Source organism: Caloenas nicobarica, chromosome 10 (genome assembly GCF_036013445.1).
Source record: "Caloenas nicobarica isolate bCalNic1 chromosome 10, bCalNic1.hap1, whole genome shotgun sequence".
NCBI lineage: Eukaryota > Metazoa > Chordata > Aves > Columbiformes > Columbidae > Caloenas > Caloenas nicobarica.
Genome location: NC_088254.1, coordinates 3,052,775 through 3,070,235, shown reverse-complemented (window position 1 = coordinate 3,070,235; position 17,461 = coordinate 3,052,775). Strand labels below are relative to the sequence as shown.

The 17,461-nt window shown below is 48.4% G+C and overlaps 1 protein-coding gene across 7 annotated transcripts in view; it reads right to left on the bottom strand.

Moving 5' to 3' along the window:
• Positions 1 to 2,198, bottom strand: part of NEO1 (neogenin 1) — a 172,207-nt gene extending 170,009 nt beyond the window's left edge. For all 7 annotated transcript variants that reach the window (XM_065641762.1, XM_065641763.1, XM_065641764.1 and 4 more), the window contains exon 1: positions 1,854 to 2,198. In XM_065641762.1, the coding sequence (XP_065497834.1) occupies positions 1,854 to 1,968 (115 nt within the window). In that variant the 5' untranslated portion in view covers positions 1,969 to 2,198. The remainder of the gene's footprint in view (positions 1 to 1,853) is intronic.
• Between the last annotated feature and the right edge of the window lie 15,263 nt (positions 2,199 to 17,461).

Genomic DNA, 17,461 nt, shown 5'->3' with positions numbered 1-17,461 from the left:
CAAACTAACGAGGTTCTCCGGAGAGCGTCAAGGAGATGGAGCTTCACGCAGAACAGGACAGAAGACAAGACTCTGTCATCCTCGCATCTACAACCAAAGGGGACAACTTTCACGCCTGGACCCAATTCCCTCCCCTTCAGGCAGGGAGGGACTTGAATGTCTCTCTCCTCCCACCAAATATACGTGGAGCATCGTCTCCTTCAGAAAAAGGAAAAAAAAAAAAAAACACAACACAAAAACCACCAGTAATAATCAGGTGGAAAATAGTGGGAATTAAGATCAAGTATCTCATCTTCATTGAGACAAAGAATCCAGAAAACCTCTTCTTCCTCTTTTACTCACTCCCTCTAAATAACTGGTACAAACACAGTCAGAGCAACCCCAGCTCCCAGTCCTTATCGGGGATGACACAGGACAGTACCCACCGATACGGCACAAAACCACTTCCCACAAAAGAGAACAAAGTCAGGATTCACCAGAACTTCCAAAATTTCCACACCTTTACTCCTAAATTCCCACTCCGACAAACAGTTTTAATGAAGGTTTTATTTTGCATGTTGCAGCACATCACTCCCCCTTAGCTGACTGAACTCACGTATTTGGCTTCAACAGATAAAACTTCACCTACGAATCTGATTTCCTCAAACCACAAAGGATTTTTTTAACACAGCAAAGAGCGACCAACACAACAGTAACTACAGTGAGCTGTCAGTAGAGCAGTAAATACTGGAAAAGAATTGTCACGTGGCAAGACTTTACGCATCAAAAAAGTAACTTATCTATTACACATACTCTGAAGATTTTTGACTCCAAGTATAATATTTATCAAAAAGAAAAAAATCTGCTTCAGACCTGGAATCTGCAAAGCTTGTAGTGTGTAACAGAATAAATAAATATATCCCCTGTCAACAGGAGTCAGCACACACGGTTACATCAGTAGTATGTGAGATGAGAGCTACCACGGACATTTCTGCCTAATGGCATTTGCAATAGGATAATTATACCATTTAATACCAGCCTAACCATTCTTACTTTTACAAGTTGCTAAAAACCATTCATTTAACCAGCACTTTTTTTTCCAAATTCTACTTGCACAAAGCTTTCTTTTAAAATGTCAGGATTCGATCTACATGGGAATATTTTTAAAAAATCCCAGCATCCAACGTTCAAAACCAGATTTTTTTTCAAGGTTTCTAGTAGGTTGTTACTGATGAGGAGGGGAAGGGGAAAAAAAAGTTGTTCTTTAAAACAAATATTTTGCAAAATAAGCAGAAAACATTACTGCAAAACTAGGGAGCCTTCTACAGTATTGTCTTTTGCAAGGGCGTTTTTTAGACAGGCTTCTCATACGCATACCGCACTTCATCTGGATGAGATTACGCTTTTCGTGGGCTATAAAAAAAAGCAGGATTCAATAATGGATCATTAAAGGCAACAATGGTAAAAGGTGTGAGAACTAGAGCGGCTGAAAAGCCGCCAGCTCGCTCGTTTCTGAGCTACTGCGGCAGTTTCCAGGCAAGTTCCCCTCTCTCCACAGGTTGCCCGCTCGTCTCTCCGGTAACGAGCCCTCCCCGGTTCCAGGGAGCCCAGACCGGGCCGGTTTGTGCCCCAACTCATCTCGGGTGCGCGGGGGGGGCGGGGAGCAGCCCGCGCAGGTGACTCGCTGTGGCGTTTACCGGGGCCCCAGGTGCGTCTCGCTCTCCTCCCGCGTACGCAGGTGCGCAGTGGCCTCTGCTGGTGCCCGCGCGGTCCGAGCGGAGCGGACCCGCGGCCGCCGCTCCCCGCCCGCAGCGCCCCCCGCGCGGCCGCCGCCGCCCCCTCACACCCGCCCCGCCGCCCCCCCGGCTCCTTACCTGTGAGGAAGCTCTGGGAGCCGCTCCGAGCGGCGGCGCCGGCCGGGTCCGGCTGCCCGAGGAGAAGGGCGATCCAGAGGGAGCCGAGGAGCCGCCGGGCTCTCCCCGCCGCCATCTCTCCGCTCCCCGCGCCCGGCAGCCGGGCAGCCAGCGCCGGCCCCTCCCCCGAGGGGGGGCTCCTCCTGCCGGCCGGGGCGCGCTCCCCCGCACCGCGGCACCCCGAGGAGGCGGCCCACAGAGCGGCCGGCGAGGAGGGAGCGCGGGCGGGAGCAGCCGGGTCACTCCATGGCGGGCCGGTCCCGGCTCCCGCACACGGAGCCTGAGGGGCGCCCGCCGCGCGCTCCTCCTCCCGCCGCCGCCGCCGCCCCCCCCCCCCGCCCCGCGCGCGCACACCCCCCCCGCCCCCCCTCCTCCCGTGCGCATGCGCCCGCGCGCTCCTCCCCTCCCGCCGCTCCCGGGGAGACGGCGGCGCACGCGCTCCCTCCCGCCGCCGACCCCCGTGCCAGGTGTGCGCGCGCCCGGGCGGCCGCCCGCCACTGCGCCTGCGCGAGCGCGGGGCGGGACGGGACGGGACGAGACGGCGGCCCTTCAGTCAGCGCCGCTGTCCCCTGAGCGCCAGTGTCCCCTCAGCGCCGCTGTCCCCTCAGCGCCGCTGTCCCCTCAGCGCCAGTGTCTCCTCAGTGCCGCTGTCCCCTCAGCGCCACTGTCCCCTCAGTCAGCGCCACTGTCCCCTCAGCGCCACTGTCCCCTCAGCGCCACTGTCCCCTCAGCCGGCACCGCTGTCCCCTCAGTCGGCGCCGCTGTCCCCTCAGCCGGCACCGCTGTCCCCTCAGCGCCACTGTCCCCTCAGCGCCACTGTCCCCTCAGTCAGCGCCACTGTCCCCTCAGTGCCGCTGTCCCCTCAGTCAGCGCCACTGTCCCCTCAGCCGGCGCCACTGTCCCCTCAGCGCCACTGTCCCCTCAGCCGGCACCGCTGTCCCCTCAGCGCCACTGTCCCCTCAGCCGGCGCCACTGTCCCCTCAGCGCCACTGTCCCCTCAGTCAGCGCCGCTGTCCCCTCAGCGCCACTGTCCCCTCAGTCAGCGCCGCTGTCCCCTCAGCCGGTACCACCGTCAGTCGGTACCACTGTCCCCTCTGTCAGTCGGTACCACTGTCCCCTCAGCCAGCACAACTGTCCCCTCAGTCGGTACCACTGTCAGTCGGTACCACTGTCCCCTCAGCCGGCACCGCTGTCCCCTCAGCCGGTACCACTGTTCCCTCAGCCAGCACAACTGTCCCCTCAGTCGGTACCACCGAGGAGGCGGCCCCGGGGTGGGGGGCCAAGCCCCACGCTTCAGCTGGTCGCTCCTGCCAAGAGGCGCAGCAATAAAGTTCCCGCCTTTCAGTGAAACCAACTTTTCTTTCTCCCTCTCTCAGCCGAAACAGCGCGGCTGCAAAATCCAACTCTGTTACCGTGCACGGAGACGTGCAAAAAAAAACCTAAACTATAAAGCGCAAATCTGGTTTATCCTTGCGAATTCAGCGAGCGGCTGCCAAGCAAGGAGGCGTCGGGCTGCGCGTTGCTGGGAACCGGCGAGAGAAAAAAAATACATCTCACACTGATCTTGTAAAAATAACTTGCAGAAACTTGTTTTCTTGCGGGGGGAGGATCTCGGCTGCTCAGTTTGGGATGTTGACTTTCGTAACAAGCATGTTTCTCAACAAACCAAAGGATAAATAAATGGGAGGAAAAGACCAAACGTACTTTGAAAAGGCAAACGAAATGTGTTTTCGTCCTCCTGGGGGTAATTAATTTTATGCAGCATTTGCCATTCAAATCCAAATCATTTGAATGCTGCATCGTTACCAGCCGGTTTTAGTCTATGCCATATCCCTCCAAAGGACACAATAACAGCTATAAATATACATTCCTCCTCCATTCATCACATGGAGTGTACCCTTATATTTTTTTCCATCTCAGCTTGTTGCCCACTAAATCGTGTTTTTACAACGTGCATGCTATCTTTGCTCATTTTATTATTGACTAATTGAATCGTCTCTTTCAGCACATAAATTATGTAGTACCGGGGCTCAAGAAGTGGTAACCGTGAGATAACCGTACCCCTGGGGCACTGCGAGACGTGGAACACGGGTACATCCCCCCAGAATGTGCGTTTGTATCGCAAAATGATTTAAAATTAGTTTAAAATCCAGAAAGAAACACATTTTTACACTGGTAGCCACACTCCCGCTAAGGAACCGAGGACTAATTCCAGGCAAGTTTACCTGATAACCTCCTCGCATGTGGCCGGGGTGTCCCTCTCCATGCAGGCACCTCTATATCCTCCTGAAATTATCCCTGATCCAGCAGGATTTGCAGATTTAGAGGCTTTTCAACAACACATTTTGCTGAGCACCCAAACGCGGGTGTGAATTTTGCTGCACATAGAGATGTGCACGATTAATTAATCGTTGCTGTGACTACAAAGCATCAGCTAATACCGGTGTCTGAAGTGCTTTTCATTGTGAAACTTGCTTCATTATTTTATAATTTTGTTTCTGTCAGGAAACAGGGGTTTTGTCCTCCACTCAAAATATCCGGGAGCACTTTCACAATAAGGAATAATTACCTCCTCAGAAGGATGTTTGGGTTTCTCTCCGTTACGCTTGCCGAGTTACGCGGATATCTGATATGCCAGGAGGATTACCAGCAAGGAACTGTAATTTATACTGAAAATGGAAGCACTGATTAAAAGGCAGGACTGGTAGTAGAACCCCTATTAAAGCTGGTTAGCAATTCCCATCCTAAAATCCTACCTTCAGCCACTTCTAATAGTCCCAGACGAACCGCTGTGCTGAAATTTAAGCATCTTAAGTTCATACCTCAGGTTAAATTATAAACATTTCTTCTTTCCTTCCTTCTGTCAGGGATCTCTGAGCCTGCAAACGAGAACAGGCACTTTCTTGGACCATGCCAAGTGTGAAGGTTGGAAGGGCGAGCGGAGAACCTGTCCTTCCAGTCCTCTCGGAGCAGGAAACTCCTGCAGTAACGCTCGTGGGGACGAGAACTGAATCAGAGTAAGAACTGGACCAGGGACAAGAACTGGATAAAGCAAAGCCCACAAAGAAGAGCCTGGAAGCCGGTGTGTTGGGAGAAGGCTTGAAAACAGACTGGGAATGGGGAGAAAATTGCCAGAACGTGCAACCCAGGAGGACCAGTACAAGACCAGTACCTTACCTGGCTAAGGGCTGAAGGAAAATTTGCTGGGCAAAAGGGATCAGATGGGAGAGAGGGAGCGGGCAAGGGAGGAGGACACGCAACCCTGAGAGGAAGAGGGAATTCGCTAGAGACAGGGATGTAGATGTGGGAACGACGGAGGCTAAGGGAAGGAGGCAGAGCAGAAAAGTGAGGATTTAGGAACAGGAATGAAAACCACCTGGAAAACTGTCACATCACAACTGGCAGCAAGTATCTGAAATGCACTTGGAATGTACCTCGTCCCCTTCGAGTGCTGGACCACATGCAAACTACTACATTCCTCATTTTAGGGTAAGTTTCCACATTGCTGACAGCCTACGTCGACGTCGACACAGGATTAAATTGCTGGCGTTTTTCTATGTTAGCTCTAAACGGAAGAGAAATAGCCTTGTATTAAAACAACAATAGTTAGGCTGCAAAGTAAAACACCCCTGAGTCATGAAATACCAGAATAAAGGCTGCCAGGGCAAAAGGATAAGCCTGGCTCAGGCACTGAACCAAGGTCAAGGAACCAAGGTAAGTGCCGAAACAACTTCCACTTAATTTACTACAAAAATGAAAATGTAGGGACTTTTTTACTTTGCAAGAAACAGCGGGGAAAGGCTGCCCAGCGCTGTGGCTGAGGGGGTGACAGCCGCTCCGGTGAGGGCTCCAGCCTCGGGACTCCCGCGGGATGCAAAGCACAGCGCTCACAACGGAGACAGATATCCAAAATTAAAAGACGGTTTTTACTATTCTGTTTGTACGCCAAAGTTCGTCATCTGTAAAATACGGGTAATACCAGTTCTCGCAACCGTGTTGAGAAAATGAATTAGAGTTTGTGAAGCACTTGGATACCATAGTGATGAGTACTGTAGAAAAGCCCAGGAGGAAATGAATAAATCTGTCCTCAGAACAATATTTGAATAGTGTGCAGTAAATAAAGCATGGGCCACATACTGAACAGCGAGGAGAAAATAAAATTATTACTTAGTGAGCACAGTCTATTCTGTACAGTGAGTCAAGCCGGGAACCTGTCGAAAGAACAGCATGTGATCTAATTACAATTAAATAGTGTATCATAATGCAAATGCACAAAAGGGACAAATTACAGTTGCACAGGCCACCTTACTGTTGGCATTTCTGACCTTTTAAACTCTTGAATTAAAAACAAAACACCTTTAGGCTCAAATGTGTCATATATGTGTATAAATTATTCCCCTCACCCTTTAATATTTGGAGACAATATATTTACCTCAGCCACCCCTACACAGCTGAGTGCAAAAGGTGTTTTTCTCCTCCTGGAGATATCTCAGCCTTACAGCCCAGATTTAATGCTGTCATTCACGCACTGACACTGTACAGTTTAAAATTCAACATTTACCTTCTTTGGGAGTCTGTGCATGATCATCAGAGACAGACAATATTCTCCAGAGAGGGATCCACACGAGGACCTTAATTTCAGTGATTAAAATTTTGTCTTTTTGCTTGAGGTGCTTCAGATTTCAAACCAGCTCACTGGATTTTTGGTGCAGAAGCAAGGTTATGGCACAATGACAACTCCACTGATCCTTTGGGACTCCTCCGTCCCCGGGCTAGGACTGAGCCTTTCTGCCTCCTGCTGAGATTTGGAGCCGCTTCAGAGCTGCTGTGAATCGCGCTGGGTTATCTGTGGCCCACAAAAAGGGTGATAAAATTAGGATTCGCCTGCTCAGCGGCACTCCGGTTGCGTCTGTTTTTCTGATCGTGGTTTCTCTATCGCTTAGCAGGATGCGAGGTGACACTGAAGCGTTACACCAATTTATTGTTATCTAGAGAATTTCCCGTTACTGGGCATCCTCTAACAGCTCGATAAGACAATTTGGGGCTAAGACGGGACAAACAAAGACTTGGATTATTAAGACACAGCCATGAGATGCCTTCAATTTAATCTGCTGTGCTGCCTCCCTTGCATATGAGGCATCAGCTACGTCCCGAGACTTCTGGCAGCGATGACCTCTGTGGTTATTCCTGCCTAGGTCTCCACACCAATGCCCGCACCACGGTGCCTGGCGAGGTACGCTGTCTTTCGTCATTCACTAGGGACTAGATTGTTTTTTTCCCCAATTTTTCACATTTATTGCTCACAGATGCAGCTTTACAAACTGCTTGGAGGTTAAAAAGTCATCCTCCTGAATTGGCAGAGCAAATTCTAGGTTAGCGGGCCATTTGACAGCAACCCTCTAACCTCAGCCCATATTTATGTCATTCCTGATGTCAACAGCTGAACAAATCCAACTCCTCGCTGGAGACGGACCTTCCAATAACGAAGGTGAGTTCCCTGGGAAGTTTGAGGGGAAGACGGACGGAGCCCCTTCACGTGAGTCAGTGTTTAACCGAGTGAAACAGGAGTAGAGTTGTTGGTGTGAAATGCTTTTAAAGGCTTCAGTTGCTGAGCAGAGGGAGCTCTTGAGTTCTAATCCGATGTTTGTTTATTTAGGGATTTCAGATGCAGATAGAGGGAACCTAGAGTCCAAAATGTAGGGTTTACAATCCACACTTTAAAGAATAATTTATTTTTTATGGGAATGTGCATAATGGTGTAGGATGTGGCTCTCTGGGCATTCGGGAGAGAAATCCAGGTAACTCCCACGGGGAAAGGCGGATGGCACTGCAGTCAATGGGAGTTTTGCCATCCATGTCACCAGAGTGAGATTTCATCTCCGGAAGCCTGTCATGGGATGACACTGTGTCACAGGCACTCACTGTGTCATCCGCGACACTTAGGTTGGTGTTTTTCTCTCTGTTTCGGTACTTGTCCTGTAGCCTTTGCTCTCAAGTGAGATCATAACTGGAGACCGAAAACTGAGCCTCCATCCTTCTTCCCCACTGGCAATGCCCTCGCTTCTCCAGTGTCCCGCTTCTCACTGAGGTATTGTATTAATAACTCATCTTTGGACTGTGCGCACCCACTAAGAGAAGGGACAGATGGTCCAGGGCCTCTCGCACGAACAGGACCAGCCTCCGCCACTGCTTAAAAACCACAGAAGCCAGACGAGGATTGCAGGTGGTGTTTATCCCAAAGCATTTCCAACAATCCCACAAGAATGTTAATTACTGACACCAACAATCTTGTTCTCATATAATGGGAGCGCTTAAAGGTCTTACCTGAGGTAGGGACCTGTTGTATGAGGCACCGTAAGGGTCGCACAATAAAAGCAAGTCCTTTCCTAGAGAGGTTATGGTCTAGAAGGGAGTTGGAAGGAAAGTAGAACCAGGGAAAGGTGTTGGGAGTCACCAAGGTAGTGCAGCAGGTCCACATTTCACATCTCCGGAGTCCTAGTGCTTCAGTGCTATGTAAACACTCTCACATTTTCTCCTGGTGTCTGTGCCAGAGAAGGCAGGGAAGTCAGACTGCAGTCTGAGAGCAATTCAAAACAGAGAGGAAAGACTCAAAACAAAAGGAAGAGAATTGATACTTAGCATATAAAAACAGTCGTTTGCCTCTGGGCTTGAGAAATCAAAGAAACAATCTTAGACCAGCAAGAGAGGATGCCTGGAAAATACACAGTCCATTGCTCCTGGTGATCTCAGCACACTTTACAGATATTAATTAAGTCTCATGCATAAAACTGTAAGGTACATTTGACTGCTAAGTCAACACCTGCAGCTCCCACAGGCGTCCTGTGCTGCTGGCATTCAGTCTGCCAGCTCAGACTGCTGTCGGTGCTTCCAACTGAATAACCACCTGTAACGATTCCAGGAGACCCCGTTTGAAAATAGTGGCCTAACTATCAACCCCCATTTTAAATGGCAGAAACTGGAGGCACAGAGAACTTTCAGAACCTTGTGACAGAATAGTAAATATGAACAAAATTACCTTAGTCCACTAATTTAACAGTTTAAAAACAGTGGCACCTGTCATTAATATGATGTAGTGAAGACGATGATCTGCAGAAACGAGAAAGAATACTGACGTTAGACAACACGGAGTCCTGTTTGCTTAATGAGCAACTACCTTATTCATACACTCCTCAGGCCGCCCTTTGAAATGAGAGTTTTGGGTCTGCTTCCTCCTACTGGAATGCTCCTCAGAACCTCATCGCCCTTTCAAATGCTGTGAAGGAATTTCCTATAAATATAATGGATTTTTCATGGAAGAAATATCGGACTACTTCATTTTAACCATGTCATCTGAAAAGGGGACAAGCACAAACAGTTGTAAAATTAGACTTTTCAGCACAGTTCTTCACATTTGTGTAGGGGGTACTTTGAAGACCTCACTGTGCAGTTTCAGATGGACACTTATCTATGCATAAAAGTGCAGAGACCTAATTGGACTCTATCCAGTAAGTCGAACATCTTGTTACCAACGCCATGAAGCGACAGATCCAAGACCTCGTTTAGACACGGTTTAAAGTCCCCAAGCTCATAAGGTGCCACCGAAGGACCCGTCTTCTGCCAGTGACCTCCTGCCAAGCGATCGTGGTGTCTCTCAAAGCACCTCCGTGCTGCCAAAGCCCGGACGTGCCCTCGGCTTTGCCGCTATCGGAGGAGCCACAGAGGCCTCTTTGCAGAGAACAACAACAGCCCCGATTCGCCAAGGACAGAAACAAGCTTCTGTTCCCAGCAGTTTCCAGTTTGCAAGCAGAGCTGTGCCTTGAAGCATTCTGCATAAATTTTATTTTCAAATCATTCCTAGCCGCTTGCAAATTGTAAGCATCTCCAAAACCAGGGCAAATCTGACAATGTTTCTTCCCAGTTTTCAGCAGTTCAACTTTTTACCCCCATCAGTGCTGTCTGACTGTTCTTCAGATGCAGGACTGAGCACTTTGGAGATACAAGGACAGTTTAAAAAGAAAATAATCTATTTTGCGTGAGAAATGGCACTATGCTGACAGCTCTGGCAGATAAAACGTGGGTAGCCTTCAAATAGGTAAAGCGTTTTACTCGCTGAAGCTGTCAATCTGGCACTTTTCACACACACTAATTTTACTTTTCTTTTTCTGTTTAAACATCCCTTCAGGGCAACAGTTCTGGAAAAACACCACCATTCTGCCACCTTTCCACGCTCCTCCCAGGGGAGCGGTGATCAAAGCCCGGAGAGCAAAACGCGCGGCTCCGATGGGATGTGAAATGCGGGTGATCACGCCGTGAACCCGCGGATCTTCCTGACAGGTTGGCTGCACACTAAACACATCAGCATCCACACATCTGCTGTCACAACGTGGTTTTACCATATATTTTTATTTCCTTAGGACCTGAATGGCAACTTTCACAATCAAATTACAGGCTGAGCGCTCCAGGCTGCAGCCCCCCGCCTGAGCCACTAAATCAGACTAATTGGAACAACAAATACGGCTGGAGAGCAGTCCCTTACGAAAATGTTGCCTTTACAGCACATCGCTCTTCCTTCTAACGTAACTTGACTGGACTTATTGACTGCTTGGTATTTCTGCAACTGCATTCCAAGTTTATTGATTCGAAGAAATATGAAATGAGTTTCAAAGAGGTCAGAATGTGACTTTGCGCCCAAGCGAGACACAAAGGCATTCAGAGATACTAAGCTGTGCGGCAGGAACTGCAGGAAATTAAACGTTGCTGGTTCATACCCAGAGAGATTGGTGGGTTTCGAACATCGCTGCCCATGAGCAGCCTGGCCCAAAAAGAGGAGAAGGTGCTAATGAACCTTCTAGTGAGCAGGTACCTCCACGGTGTAAATGCTGCCGGGGCTGTTGCTCCACCTACTTCCCCCTCCCCTAACACACATTTTGGGGGATGCTCTTAGAAGGACCAAAGGTAGAAATGGCACATCCTCCTTCGGGGCAGTGGGAGGCACGTGCTGGCAGGAAATCTGAGAATAAAAATACTCTCGTGCTACGCAGGCAGTGGAGATTTTGTGTAAAAGCGAGATGCCCTTCAGGTTCCCAAAGGAATTCAGCAAAAAAGGTCACTACCAAAAAACAGAGAGAATTTCAATGTTTGGAACAAATTTACATTGCTAAAAATGAGGAACAGGTAGAGAAAGAGGTTAAGGCTATCCAAAGTACCCTTCATTTCTGGAAGTGCAGAAGTGTATGTATCCAGCAAGAAAGGCATTTCAAAAAGACTCAATGTTCAAAAACCTGCAGTGAGGGCTGAGAAGAAATTGAGGTTTATGTCTATATCATCTGGAATGAACATTTACATTCTAAGAAGAAAAGAAATGGCATTTTCTGGATGCGAGCCCTTTGAGGCAGGTAACAAAAACCACATATTTGACAGAGGAAGAAAAGCTTTCTCACAAATCTAATGTTTCTCTAGCCCCAAATGGCTGCAATCTGCCTTTAAAATCTTCTTTCAGGCTGAAGTTTGCTTGAGGATCTGTTAGTTTTGTCTAAACCATCCTCTCCAATGGTAGTCAGGCTTTTTCCTCCTGACCTCCAGCCCACTCACCCGATATTATCTGGTATTATTTTGGGGTTCCCATCGCAGTATCTGCAGTGAGCTAATACTACTCATGCTGCCAGGTCATTCTAGAAGTAAAACTTCTGGAGAAGGCAGCATAGGGGAAGACAAGGAATAGTATTACCGGTGTGCTTTTGATGTTTACTGCTACTAATGCTGTTAATGTATGTTTTTACTGGAGAGCAGAACTCATGCATTATGCTCAGTTTAAAAAGGAAGCCGTAAAAAAGTACCAGAGAAAGACATCGGGAAGAAAAGCCTCACATAAAACTCCTGTTCTCTTATTCTCTCTTTTTTTTTTTTAAAGTGTTGCATGCAGTTTCTGACAAGTGCAGTAGTCCATGGGGTACGGTGCCTCCAGAAGACCCCCGAAGCAGCCCGTGTTGTGCACGGGCTCCTGCTGCAGAAGTGAGAACGCGACATGGAGCGAGGAAAACACCCGACGGCAAGCAATTCCCAAACCAGAACGATGAAGAGAGTCTTGTTCCTGGCTACAGCCAGCTACACATGACAGCTCTTACTGATTTTCAGCCGACGCAGGTGAATGATGCCTACCACGCTAGAAGTGACAAATCTACGAAATCCTGGGCTTCACCTAAAAATAACAGATACGTTGTATGTAAAGAAGGACTAAGCGCAGAAAGCTCTGTGATCCTCTCACCTGAACAGCTTCTTTGCAGCATTGAAAGGTTAGGTGAACTCAGATAACAGATCAGAACCTGGCTGTGTTTTGGAACAAACGACTCAAAAGTAGATTTTTTTTACTCACAATTAACATGGGCATCAACGAGTCCAGGACTGGATCTGTGGCATCTCAGCAGCTGACTTGGAGACCACGTTCCAGCTGTGGGGCTGAGGTCAGGGAACCGATCTGTCACCACGTCTGTCCTGAAGCTGAGAGAACACAGATCCAATAATCCAAAAGCCTACGGCAGAAGGGAGGAGGGCAGAGATCTATAGCATTCAGAAGCAGTCTGCAAAAAAACCCCACGCAATGGAGCAGAGCAGTGGGGCGAGCAGCAGAAACCAGTCTCCACCTTTGGGAAAAGACGGGGTAACTCCAGTGATGACATCAAGAACGTGCGAATGCCAACGCAACGGTCGGTGTGGACAAAATCCCCGTTTGGAGTCCTTTATGGGACGGCTGGAGTGACAGTGTAGCACAGGGTGAGCAGAACACAGGCTGAAAGATAAACAGATATTAATTAAGTTATGCATCAACTTATACAGCGCTAGGAACTTAATTAGCACCCCCCCAAAAAGCGACGGGCGGGCTCTTGAAAGCGGGCAGTGAGTGAAACTGCTCTAAGTCAGCACTTAGGGTGGGGATCTTCTCTCTGACCAAAGGAATCCACTGTTCAATGTAGGGGGAAGCAAAAGAGACGGTCTGAAAAATCAGCAGCGTACACAGTTGTGTTGAAAAGCCTGGTTCACTTCAGAACACTTTCACCAGAGCACCTGAACAAGAGAAAAAGTATTAAAAAAGAAAAATAGGGAAGCCGGCACAGGGTGCTGAGTAAACCGGAATACAGCCCACCCATCCTAAAGCTCATCTCCTACATCAAATTCTTCCTGGGATACATAGCGGGCACCAGAGGAAAGGCTGAAAAGACTCACAGCTCCCTGAACGAGAAGAGGAAACGCAGAATTGGCAGCGAGTGGACATTCATGAGAAAGGGGGAAAAATGCAACCCTCTGTGATTACAGTGAAGCACAAATAAATATGTAGGAAAAGAACATTTTTGATTTCCTGTAAGGAGTAAAGTTTGGGGGAAAATGGCCCATGCCAAATATTCTTCTCTGCTGGAGGCATCAGCAGGGTTCCGACAGCCACGTTTGGAAAACAGATCATACATTTGTGCATATTCAACAGCTCCTACGGGAGACATAATTTTCTCAGGCTGCCGTTTGGGTTGTGTTTGGCACTTGAACTGTTTGATAGCCCGGGATCTGCGTAGATGATGTTTTGTTCTGCGGGAAAAGAGCAGAAGCACATGACCAGAAGCTCTGAGCAGCTTTTGAAAGACCCAGACCAGCAGAGCTCAACCAACAAAACTCCTTTGTAATGGAAATGCCGTACCTAGGCATGAAATTAGAAAAGCAATGTGTACAAGGAGATTACAATAAGATTGAAGTCATCCCCGGTATTCCTGGCCCAGCAGAAAAGGATGCGAAGTTAAGATACCTTTGAGCAGCGAACTGTTGTACCTAATTTAGCTGCCCAAACAATCAATGACAGATCTTCCTGTGCAAGAGTGTTCAGCAGACCTAACACACGGATTTTCACAGGGAAACTGAAAGGAGATAATTAATAGCCCCAGATAAACAGAATTAAATGCAAACCCGGACACAGATCTTTACAGACCAGTGCTGACCGAGCTGAATTCTCTCACGAGTGCTTAGGACCCCAGTGAGGCTTAAAGATTAATGCTTATACAAAAAGCATTTGCTTTCTACTTTTTGTAAAGCATTTGTAGGCTGCCTACTCGAATGTTCCGTCTGGTTGCAATTAGAGATAGTCCTTACTTACAGTCTTAGCTGGGGGCCGTTGTGCTCTGGACAACTGAAGCTACGCTCCCCATCCCATTCCAGCGTGAAGTGACGCCTTTCTCTCCTTAGCTCTGTGATTAGTAGGAAGTTAATTGATAATAAGTCAGACTGTGTTTAGACTCCCAGTTGACCAGCTGTATTCATGTCAGCAGGGCTGCCCTGTTTGTAACGCAGTTTGAAACCCTCTGGTGCCCTCAGCTCCAGAGAGGGAATGACTTATTCTGAGTTAACACACAAATCACCGGGCAGGCAGGAGATGCTGAAAAGTCATGCAAATTCCCTTTGTTCCCAGGAGGCGCAGCCTAAGTGGCCTCACAGGGGCTTGAGGAGGAGTTTCAAGGCTGTCCTGCAACATGCAATGCTTCCTGAGACATCACAAATGCCCAAGAAACTTCTTTTATTAACTGTTTTGCTACGTACCGCTGCCGTGGTGTACAAAGGGGACACCAAAGGGTAGAGCCTCTGCCACGAAACAAGCATTTCAGTAAAACAAATACATCAAATAGCTCAAAAAAGCAAAGCTGCGCAGGCCAGGTTGCTGTGGAGGCAACGAGGAGCAGCATTTTCCTTTTTGACTCCACTCGCTTTCTTAATTAGGCTCCTATAATCATGTAGCAATAGGATAAAGGTGGCTCCCTTTGGAGAGACACACTACAGTGCAGAAATGAATAATGCCTATTTTCAGCCTAGACCTCTCTAAGGGCACCTGAACCATGAGTACGTACCCACAAAACTCATCGCAATGTCCTAGGGGTCATTTGGCCTTTTCTAGAAAAGGTAAAAAGACATGAATTTACCTTGAGGATCGGACTGCACGTGGTGTTCTCACTCACTCAGAGGGTTCCTACCAGCACAAACGGGCAGGCCAGTGGAAGCAGCTGCTGCCCTTCTTCACCAGAACAGCTCGTTTTGACCCAAATATTCCAGGGATAAATCCCAGGTTCAGTCTGGTCAGCAGGAAAGGTCTATCCGGCCAGACGTACCCCCAAGTGCCTTTGAGAAGAAGTTAAACCTGCAAATGAAGAGCCTGCAGTGCACAGGCAGCTCCTGCAGCAGGGAAAGCCAAGAGCAGGTTTTTCAGCATCATGACTTTGAACTAAGGTGCCTAAACTCTGTGCAAATTTCACTGCAGACATCGGCTTGGATCTAGCCTTAAACCTCCCTTTATTTGTGTGGAGAACGGCAACACTTCCATGGCATTTCACAGTGTCACCACTGAACTCAGTAATCCCTCTTCAAGACCTAGGGGTGGAAGGTCCTGCACAAAAAAAGCTTTTCTTTTATAACTAAAAGTAAGGCAAAAGAGGACATGAAACAACAGACTCAGCCTGAAGGCACTGGGAGGATTCCGAGAGATGTAATATGCTTGGGAAAGGTAAATCTCAGGCTCGAGGGCCCCTCACCTCAGCAGACACGGCTGCCGCGGTGCCTCGTCCCTCGAGCGAGGTCTCTTGGCTCCAATTTCTCTCCGTGGAAGTTAAAGATCATTAAAATCTTCCAGAGGACAGCCATGAGATCCAGCCAACGTTCCTCCCTTCAATAAATAAAACCGTTTCTAGCACAGGCGGCTCTGTGAATTATTGCAGAGCACATAATAGTCCCTGTATTTGCCTACACAATCCCTGCGCTCCCCAGACCCAACTCATTACTGTGCTTAGCGAAGCGCTTTGAACTGCCTCGAGCATGAAAAGCCCCATATAAGAACAAATTTTATTCTCATAAAAAGGTATTAAGGCAGGTTAGAGGCACTATTGGCGCACATGATACGTTATAATCAACAAATGTTCACAAAGGCGAAATCCAGCTTTGTGCCTCCAACTGGAGGGCACCTGCGTCAGCCTTTTCGCTTCGGATGAAAAGCGATCGCCCATCGTCCCCCACCACAAGCGTTTCGGTCACTGTCACAACACAAATGCCACCCCTGAGGATCACACCTGCATCTCCGCACCTTCGTGGACCATGTGCCACCCCTTGCTCAGCCGGGACCTGCAGCACCCTCTGTTGCTCCCTCCTGGAGTTCACCAGCTCGCGCTCCCTACCAGGACCAGTCCTTTCCTGCTTCAGTTACTGTCTTCCAAAAACTGCCGTCAGGGCACCCCTGTCTCCCCTGGTCTGGACTCTCATTCCCTGCTTGCTAGTTGTGCCAAATTTGTTTCTTTCCAAAAAAAAATTACCTGTGAAATGGAGTGACGCCGCGCATATAGGATTGAGGTAGCTCAAGTCCTTAATAGGAATATGTAGAATTCAAATTGCTTCTAGTGACCCAGAAGTCCTGGAAAATAAATAATATTTAGAAGTGCCAGGTCATTCATATACACAGAAGTCTTTATATCAGCGCTGTGCTTAAGGATGTTATCAGAGAAGCCAGGAATGTTCTTGGTGTTGAAGAATAGCAGGCAGAACATTTTTTGCAGGCCCATACAAAAACATCCGGTTGTCCCCAGCCAATGTCATGTCCCAGAGGGACATCAGAGTCAGCACCTTCACCGCTGTAATTAGCACCAGCCAAGATAAATACATTAAATATTGATGGGAACATTGAGAAATAACAAAAACTAATATGGAAAACACAACATAGATGCTCGCAGGCACGTGTGCACGCACGTGTGCTCAGCCTGAGATCCTGGCCCCCGAGCTGCACCCAGTCCCTGAAACCTTCCGCTCTCTTGAATTCCTTCTGCACAAAAGAAGCCTCGTGGCCCAGTTTAAAGCACTAGCAGACTGATGTTGGGTAGCAAGCATACTGGTTTTCAGGAGGTCAGCAGGACCTGCAGGAACCTGGCTCCGAGATGCACACAGGGCCCATCGCGGTGAACGTTTCTGGAGAAAGGCTGCGGTCCGTGCAGTATTTCTGTGGTCCAAAAATCACACGAGAGCTTTCGCTTCCAGTCTGCACTAAAAGGTTTGTCAGATTTCTCAATCTGGTTAACTTTTCTTGTCTGCCCTCGCTCTGGAAAAGATGGAAACTCTTATTTGCACGCACAAAGATTGGGAGTTTTTGTCCTCCACGCAATGATGAACTATTGGATGGAAGTTAAACCCAGCAGGTCCTTCAGTGTGTGTCCCGTGGCCTGTCTCTCCTCACGCTGCTTGAGCTGAGCCCAAATTCAGAGGAGTGAGCTTGGTGTTAATAGGTAGGAAGAGACCTGGACTAGTGATGTGCTTGTGTAGCTTCATTTTTAGATCTCTCCTAATGGGAGAAACTGAGAACCAAAGATGTTCTGCCAAGCTTCCTCACCCAATTACTTACCAGAGCACTTTGAAAATGTGATACAGGTCAGTCTAACATCCCAAGCTTCTCCCAGACCAGAACGTGAGTGCACAGACGCTGCGCTTTTGGGAAGCATCACGAACCAGACGGATTAGCTTTGTGGCTTTTGTTTGGTGGTTCTGACCTGCTTTTGACTACTTGCCTG